The sequence below is a fragment of the Syngnathus floridae genome, chromosome 7 (genome assembly GCF_059516105.1).
Source record: "Syngnathus floridae isolate MCC-2025c chromosome 7, RoL_Sflo_1.0, whole genome shotgun sequence".
Classification (NCBI taxonomy): domain Eukaryota; kingdom Metazoa; phylum Chordata; class Actinopteri; order Syngnathiformes; family Syngnathidae; genus Syngnathus; species Syngnathus floridae.
This window is the reverse complement of record NC_142419.1, coordinates 14,319,808-14,328,871: the sequence shown is the minus strand read 5'-3', so window position 1 is coordinate 14,328,871 and position 9,064 is coordinate 14,319,808. Positions and strand designations below refer to the sequence as shown.

Sequence of the window (9,064 nt, the reverse complement as noted above, 5' to 3'; positions counted from 1 at the left end):
TATTTATACAAAATGTAAAAAATAACGCCAATATAATTTTAAAAATAACGTATATTAATTAAAACAATTTCATGGATATGCACATCACCGTTGTGTTCGGAATCCATACATTTTGAGAAAACCTTGATGCTTGAACAAATCAATATACCGGAAGTAGTACCAATGGCAGCATCCAGAAGTAAAATCATGACACTCGCGTAAATTAACAAAATCGTCATATTAATATTTTTTATTTCATTTTGAGGTGTGCATTTGTATATTTCGAATAGATGTGCATATGTTTTACAGTACATTCTTTAAATGAAATAAAATTCGTGATGCGTTTTAATGCAGCGTCAAGATACCGGAAGTTCCGCTACCCGGCAGATGCTAAGCTAACGGAGCTACTAGCGGATGTGTGTAGCAGCACTAGGTTGCGGCGTTTTGCCAAGTTGTCAACCTGCCTTAACGATGAACCAGACTCCCACTTGACCTGTTAAACTTGTTTCCAGGATAACTTTACAAACCAACTTGTAGACGGCGTCTAGGAAATACTAAAGAGTTGCTCTGTCTATCAACAAGCAAGGTAACCGTCAAGTGAAACATGACAGCTTATCGCTTTTGATTGGGATGGCCGTTGTTTTTAGCCTAGCCTCTCGAGCTAATGGGGTGACTACTGCTACTTTTCAGAAGTGCATTATGACGTTTTAATTTTTGTCAAATCAAGTTCAGCAAGTGTTGTCAATTGTCGCTCGGAAAAAATAATATTTTTTGTTGATGTCAGACCAACGCGATGGTGTCATCATCACCCTATGCAACGTTTCAATGTGTGATCTTTATTGTCCAATATTTCCAATTTAATCGTTCAGGGAATTTACAATTAAGTTATTCCAGTCACTATGCAAAACAATTGGTATGATGATTTGTAAACTACAATGGAACTTAGATTTACATTTTCAACAAAAAATTTAATTCTCATTTTTGCTTTGGTGCCATCTGGCGACATGATCTCAACCAAGTATGGTGACGTGAGGAGGAATTTCGTTTAGACATAATTTGTAATTTGCCACCATCTATCAGCATCTTTTACCTGTAGATTTTCTATTGGGGGAATCCTCCTGGGTTTGTTGTATTACAATTTTGGTTTTGTAAGACTCCAAGATAAATCTTGACATTTCACATCTGATCATCTTGAACATATTTCTTTGTGGTTTCCCAACCCTTCTTGTGCCACAGTGAGTGATCGAGTGGCATGCTGGACGTGGGGAAGTGGCCAGTGTTTGCCCTCCTCCCGCCTGAGGAACTCCGCCTCATCCGGCAGGCGTGCGTTTTTGGTACCGGCGCCAACGAAGCCCTTTATGTCACCGTCAATGACGAGGTAACGACGGCGAGTCTCAGCCTCGTGCATTCCGGGTCGAACCAGGTTTCAGATACATGTGACGTGCTGAGGCTATGGGGGGGGTAAGCAGATGGAATGGCGCTATCTTTAGCCGTCAGGACTTAATTCTAGACAGCGAGGGCGGAGATTCAACCAGCTCATTTGTTTTGTTCTGCAATGCCCCTTAAAGAACCACAATCTGCAACTTTGTTCGTCCAAGTCCTCAATTTGCAAAGATGTTTGCTCCCGATGCCACCTTACATGTTTAAAGCATGAAGTCCGCTTGAATATTTGGAAATGCGGTGCCTTTTTGTCTGCGTGCAGGTCTTCGGTCTAGGCACCAACTGTAGCAGCTGCTTGGGCCTCGGCGACCTGCAGAGCACCATCGAGCCGCGCAGGATCGATGTCCTCTGCGGCAAGAAGATTGTGTCGCTTAGCTACGGAACCGGACCGCACGTGGTGGTCGCCACTTCGGGTAACATAAAGCTGGCAATAGTTTGCAGCCTATTTCAAGGAAACTTGAACGACTTTCTGCGCAGATGGCGAGGTGTACGCATGGGGCCACAATGGCTACAGTCAGCTGGGCAACGGGACCACCATCCACGGGCTGACCCCCGCCCTGGTCTCCACCAACCTGCAGAACAAGAAGGTTATCGAAGTGGCCTGTGGGTCTCACCACACCATTGCCCTTACCACAGAAGGAGAGGTACTGATCCTTACGCGTCTTTCCCACCTCATCTTATATACAACTTTTTTTTTTTTTAATTTAAGCCAGCAAACGTGTCACCCCTGCCTTCAGGTGTACGCCTGGGGCTACAACAACTCAGGCCAGGTGGGATCCGGGTCCAGCGCCAACCAACCCTCGCCGCGCCGGGTCAGCAGTTGCCTGCAGAGCAAAGTGGTGGTCAACATCGCCTGTGGGCAACTGTGCTCCATGGCTGTGCTGGACAACGGCGAGGTAACGAGTTCTTTCACTTGCAAATCCACTCACAATTGGATCTTGTAATTGGTCAGAGCATCATTAAAGATTAGCAAAATTCCTTTCAGGAGACTTTTTTTTTTTTTCTTTCAAACGATGAAGAACTTTAAGCCTCGTCCTGCAGTGAGAAATTGGTTAAAACACTAAATTAAGAAAAGTTCAATTTGAGCGCTAGCGGTGCGATGATGTCAGAAGATGCTTCCAATAAGGGAGGAGCTAGCGACGTGAGCCTATCTCACCCCCCCTGTTGCAGATCTATGGTTGGGGCTACAACTGCAACGGTCAGTTGGGTTTGGGCAATACCGGCAACCAGCAGACGCCGTGCAGGGTGGCGGCTCTTCAGGGAATCAAGGTCGTCCAGGTAAGAGTGAGACCGTTTGCCTTTTAATGACATCAGCAAGCGCACCCAGGCCCTTTTCTCTCCCGCCTCGCAGGTGGCTTGCGGCTACGCGCACACGCTGGCGCTCTCCGACGATGGCTTTGTTTACAGCTGGGGGGCCAACTCGTACGGCCAGCTGGGCACGGGCAACAAGAACAATTACTCTCTCGCCACGCTCATCAGCACTGACAAGGAGAGGTGCGTAAACACCCGCACGACATGCTAAGTAGAAGTGCTTGAGTGAATTAAAGGCACCGCTGTATCCCCCCCCGCAGCATCGTGGAAGTGGCCGCATGCCACACCAGTCACACGTCCGCCGCCAAGACGCAGAGCGGCCAGGTGCTGATGTGGGGCCAGTGTCGTGGTCAGGTGGTGACCAACCCGCACCTCACGCACTTCACCTGCACCGACGACGTTTTTGCCTGCTTTGCCACGCCCGCCGTCTCGTGGCACCTTCTCACCGTCGGTGAGCCCGTGGGGAAAATTTCTGTTAAAGCCCTTTCACGCTACACTTTGTTTTACATCTCCATAGATATTTTTTATGACCGTATTGTTAGCGGGCTGTCATGCAAGCGGGCTCTTTTATGTGACCGTGGAAGCATTCGAAGAAATGGAAAAACAGGAAAGTCTGTTTCCTGCTCATTCCTTCTGACTCGACTGCAAACATGTCACGCTCACTGTGCCCATTTTACGTTCTTTTGTTTTATTGTTTATTGGATTTCAAAAACCTTAAGAGACTTTTTTTTTTCCCCCCCACGTGCCGCAGACAGTGACGACTACCTGACGGTGGCACAATCGCTGAAAAAAGAGTTTGACAGCCCCGAGATCTCAGATCTGAAGTTCCTAGTGGACGGAAAGTCCATCCATGTGCACAAAGCTCTACTAAAAATAAGGTAAGTTTAATTCTGTCAACCAGAGCGAGCAGTCGATTGAGCAAAACGTCCGTTGTCACGTAGGGAAGGTCGAACTTTTCCCAGCGTGCTGCGGTGAAAGAACACCGCGTGTCCGCGGCGGCGTTTCCCCTCGGTGTCAAAAGGGGAAGCCCAGGCAGACGTATTGTTTCCGCGTTAGTCTTTTTATAACGGCGTTCCCCGGACACGGAGCATCTACATTCTTGTTACTCGGAAGGAGCCAGACAGTCTGCTTGCTGCGTCGGCAGCGGCGGCGGCGTTAACCTCAGTACGCCGCGGATATGCAGCACTTCAAAAACGCCTGCCTGTGGCGCGAGGATCGCGTGTCCACTGAGCTGCTGGAGTTGCACTTTAACTGAGGAAGTCTATGTTTGTTCAGCTCCGCATGTTGTACAGATAAGGCCGCTGGAAAAGGCACACACAGGACGCAGCCTCGATACGATGATGGAGCTCTTCAGCTCATATTTGATGAAAGTATGACTTTGCTTTCAGTTTTATGTTCTCTCTTTTAACACAGGCATGAAATAGTACTTCCCCCTTTTTTATGGAGGCAACATCTTTTTATGCTGCCATTACATCGTAGTTTTGACATTTTTATGCAGGCATTAGCAATCACTACCCCCCCCTTTTCATTCAGGCTTGGCAGATTCCTTTGATTCCAAATGGTTATTTTTTTCATTATTCCTCCGCAGGTGTGAATATTTCCGTGTGCTGCTGAATGAAACGGATGAGGACACCATTGAAATCCAGCAGTTCCCCTTCCTGGTGTACCGAGCCTTCCTGGAGTACCTCTACACCGATTCCATAAATCTGCCACCAGAGGATGCTGTGGGTAAGAACACTCGGTAACACAACCAACGGTATGGACCGCTCTCCTTCCTCTGCGCCCCCCTCGGCTTTTTCAGGCCTGCTGGACCTGGCCACCTTCTACCGGGAGAGCAGGCTCAAGAGGCTGTGCCAGGACACCATCAAGAGGGGCATCTCGGAGGACAACGCCATCACTCTGCTCTCGGCTGCCGTCAAGTACGAAGCCCGGGTAAGCTCCTGGGAAACATGCTCTCATTTTTTTTATTTTTCATCCCCCCTCCCAAGTATGGATTTGTGATTTTAAAGACGCCTGAGATTCGCTTTCCTTCCTGCTGACCAGACTTGATCCCTTTTAGGACCTGGAGGAGTTCTGTTTCAAGTTCTGCGTCAACCACCTGACATCGGTCACACAGACGCAGGCCTTCGCCGAGATGGACCACGATCTGCTCAAAAACTTTATCGGCAAAGCCAGCCGCCACGGGGCCTTCAGAAACTGACAGAGAAAAAAAAAATCCTCTCCGCCCTTACTTGTGATAACGCCGCTACCGTTCAATGTTTAGGAGTCCAACACTCCCTAAGGTAAATGAAGCCCTATCATTTTTTTTTCCAAAGATGAAGACCACAAAGACCAAAAGTTCTGCTTGTTTCATTATTTTTTTTCTTCATTATGATTGCGTTCTTCTGGGTGGTAGAAAACGATGACAAGAACTTCCCCTTCGTGGTATTGTTTACAGCTTTTTGTGGTGTAATGTATGCCACCTGTATTTTTGGGGGTATGCAGGCTTAAAAAAAACGATCGCCTGCTAGGACTGCAAATGTTACTGAACATTTACACTTTTATACCAGTTGCACTATGTTACATTATGTAATCTGTATTTAAAAAAAGGAAGCATAGCAAACAATCAAACTTGTCTTGTCTTCTTGATAGCTAGAGTGAGGTAGAACAATGCACAATATGCTGTGGCGACCCCCCCCAAAGGAAAAAAAGAATCACAAAAATATAGCACTTTAATAGGGGTGTGTAGAATTTTTATAAGCGCTCCCAAGTATCGATTGTGACCTTTCGTCTCACCTTCCTTTGGCGTTATCATGTATGATACTAACTGATAATCATTTAATCTTCTTGTTGCCAGTGTACGGTCACAAAATAATATCGCCACCTACTGGCATGGCATGCATAGGACACCATGTCCTGTTAGTGTTTTCAGTTATTGTTTAGTTGTTCTCCATGTGTGACCTTCAAAAACCCACGCGAGAAATTTTTCCGTTGTTACAGTTTGACGCTGTTAGTGTGGTTGTTTGCACAGGTGTGCCGTTGTGGGGGCGGACGGTTGCTTTACAAGGCGAGCCAAACATGGAGCTGCACGCTAACGTGCTCAAAGTGGGAACGCTTCAATCTCTTCGTGTTGTTCGCAGGAATTCCAACGTGATGCCGTCGAAGCGTGATGTCACCTGACATCGCTCGCCATTCAAGGCCTCAGCATTGGCCTCAAGAACTGGGGGGGGGGGCAGCATACTTCCTGGTATTGTGAGAGCTTCAGCAGTCTTGGGAATTGGAGCACGTCTTGTGCTGTTTTTGTTCAGCCTGTGCTTGTTTGAATGTCAGGGGATTGTTTTTAAGCTAAAGACAATTGCGGAGGTTGCGTGGCAGGAGTGTGTGTTTTCTGGAATGTTCACTCGGCTGTTTATTTTCTTGCCTATAGTAGACAACTTTTGTGTTTCAAGTCAGAGCTGGAATAGGAAAACAATCCTGCTGCCAATGAGGGGGGGGAAATTATAGTTTAAAAGTTTACAGTAACAGTCCAGATTTTTTTATCCCTAGAAAATCCGTCAAAAAATGCATGTAACTACCAAAAGTTGAATTTTTTTTTTAATTTTAGGGCAAAAACGAACAAATAATTGATACGCAAATATTTTTTCTGGAGTAAATATATTTTTGTGTTCGGAAATACAGTGACAAATGCGAGCTCACTGTGAAATGACAAGAAAAAGACAAGTATGCAGCATTTGTGAGTCCTGTGGGAGCAGACAAAGGGAGAGGGGGGAGGGTCCGGGGGGCGGGGAAGTGGACCGAGTCCCAGCCCAGTCAAAGTACAAAAGTGTGTGTGACTGAGTGAGAGAGCAATCGAGGGAGAGGGGGGAGCGAGCGAGCGAGCCAACGGCACAAAGGAGAAGTAGGCAGCTGCTCCTCACTGAGATAACCCAGCAAAGAAGAAACAAGCCAGTGAAGACCAATCGTGACTTGCTCTGACTTCTGGTTTTGCGAGGGAAGAAGAGGACTAAGCCAGGACTTTGGTGCTCTCCATTCTCCTCATCTTATAGATATGCCCGGCTTCCTTTTGTGCAACTTCTCAGCCTAGAGCCGCACGGTGGCGGGGGAGGAAGGGGCACGCCGGCTCCCCCCTTGGCGCTCTCCACCATGAGCTGGACTTTCGCGAGGATATCAAGGATGGCCGTCACGTCGAGGACGAGTCGAGAGGTTTGAATCCTTGGGAACAAGTTTCCAAGGTCCAGGAATTTGGGCTATCCTCAGACCCGTGCATCAGCGATGACCTCAATAGGTCCCCACCAGTGTCCGGAATAAAAGTGGACAGTTGCTAAACAGAGCCGCTGTTCCACGGAGCTTCCATCTCCAAGATGTTCAACGGCGTCCCGCCGCTGGGTCCCGGCAACATCTCGGCGGGCAACTGCAGCCAGAACGACAGCTTCAAGTATCCACTGTACAGCACGGTGTTCAGCGTGGTGTTTGTAGTGGGCCTGGTCACCAACATGGTGGCCATCTACATCTTCACCTGCACCCTCAAGCTGCGCAACGAGACCACCACGTACATGATGAACCTGGTGGCGTCCGACCTGCTCTTCGTCTTCACGCTGCCGCTGCGTGTCTTCTACTTCATCAACCGCAGCTGGCCCTTCGGCAGCGTGCTCTGCAAGGTCTCTGTGTCGCTCTTCTACACCAACATGTACGGCAGCATCCTCTTCCTCACCTGCATCAGCGTGGACCGCTTCCTGGCCATCGTGCACCCCTTCCGCTCTCGGACGCTGCGTACCAAGCGCAACGCCAAGCTGGTGTGCGCCGCCGTGTGGGTGCTGGTGCTGTCGGGCAGCCTGCCCACGGGCTTCCTGTTGGACACCACATCGCGGCAGCGCCAACGCACCAATGCCACCTTCTGCTTCGAGAACTTCTCCTCCAGCCAGTGGAAGTTGCACTTGTCCAAGGTGGTCATCTTCATCGAGACGGTGGGCTTCATCCTTCCGCTGCTGCTCAACGTGGGCTGCTCGGTCAGGGTGCTGCAGACCCTGCGGCGCCCCCAGAAGGTGAGCCGGGACGGCGGCGCAAAGCTGAACAAGACGAAGATCCTGCGCATGATCGCCGTGCACCTCAGCACCTTCTGCTTCTGCTTCATCCCGTACAACGTCAATCTGGTCTTCTACTCGCTGGTGCGCACCAAGACGCTGAAGGGCTGCCTGGCCGAGTCAGTGGTGCGTACCATCTACCCTGTGGCGCTGTGCCTCGCCGTCTCCAACTGCTGCTTCGACCCCATCGTCTACTACTTCACCTCGGAGACCATTCAGAACTCCATCAAGAGGAAGTCGCTGACGGGGAAGCCGTGTGACGCCAAACTCTCCGAGGCCCTGCAGTCGGAATCCAGCTCCAACTTGCAGTGCGGCCTGAGGAACCTCAAATCCAAGATGCTGCTCAACGAGTCCTCAGTGTGACGCTCTCTTGGATCTTTTTTTATGAGCTCTAAATTCCGACTTTGTGGATTTATGAGGCCCTGTGCACTCGGGAATTATCCTGAAATTACGCAACCACCTGGAAAGGAGTGAACACTTTTGGAAATGCTTGTGTATCTGTTGCTACTTTTAGTACACTTAAATTAACATGCGGGGTCAAAGGTCGGATGGGTTTTTTGAGCACAGCAGTGGATGAAAAGCTTAAATAAAACCATTTGCACCAGAAAGCAAAACAAAACACTTGTTTCTTTACATAAATGGAGATGCGGTACCAGTTTGGGATGACGCATACTTTACTACACTTGCTTCCAGCGTTCAGGCTGCAGCCAGATTGAGGAAGCGAGCATCTCGCTTCACTCTAGCAGGGAGTGCCAAGTTCCTGTACGGAAGTTTTGCGCAACCATTGAGAGAAATCATGCACGCAAGCGGGAAATTTTTTTGATAAAGCAGATCATATCTGTGAATAGAAACTGCTCGAAATTGATGACCAGCCACGCTTTCTTTGGGGGAGGTTAGATAAAGCGTATGTTTGCGTGCCTCTGTGGGGGAATATGTACATACAAGTGTACAATGTTTTGTAAAAAAAAAAAAAATAAGGGCATCAGTAGAAGTTTTCTTTTAAAACCCTTAAACATGAGCTGCAACATAAAAACAGGTTTTAGGGTTGTTTGCAAATTATTTTTTTATCTCTTTCCCCCATTTTAGGAAGAACATTCAAACTGGTTTTGCTTCCAACAGTGCAAAACAGATGGCTGGGTGTGACGTGGATTCCCATGCCACCTTTAGGTTGAGTCAAGGGCGTGGGCGGGACTCCATTGCTGTTGTCAAAACAGACCCTGGTCGTGATAGAAAATCCAAATATTTGCTGTTTCACACTTTCAAAATAGCGGCTG

General features: G+C 48.3%; 2 protein-coding genes across 2 annotated transcripts; both read left to right on the top strand.

The window, feature by feature from the left end:
• The first annotated feature begins 351 nt into the window (after window positions 1-351).
• Window positions 352-5,340, top strand: rcbtb2 (regulator of chromosome condensation (RCC1) and BTB (POZ) domain containing protein 2). The gene is made up of 12 exons (XM_088380464.1): window positions 352-565; window positions 1,216-1,357; window positions 1,682-1,832; window positions 1,897-2,063; window positions 2,157-2,315; window positions 2,590-2,697; window positions 2,771-2,913; window positions 2,991-3,181; window positions 3,482-3,608; window positions 4,319-4,458; window positions 4,532-4,662; window positions 4,790-5,340. The coding sequence occupies exons 2-12, from the start codon at window positions 1,232-1,234 to the stop codon at window positions 4,928-4,930; spliced, it is 1,584 nt and encodes a 527-aa protein (XP_088236590.1). The 5' UTR covers window positions 352-565; window positions 1,216-1,231; the 3' UTR covers window positions 4,931-5,340.
• A 1,176-nt stretch (window positions 5,341-6,516) lies between these two features.
• On the top strand, window positions 6,517-8,409 carry lpar6a (lysophosphatidic acid receptor 6a). Its single transcript, XM_088380468.1, has one exon. It carries the CDS (start codon window positions 7,071-7,073, stop codon window positions 8,151-8,153), a length of 1,083 nt encoding a protein of 360 aa, XP_088236594.1. The 5' UTR covers window positions 6,517-7,070; the 3' UTR covers window positions 8,154-8,409.
• Window positions 8,410-9,064: the final 655 nt, after the last annotated feature.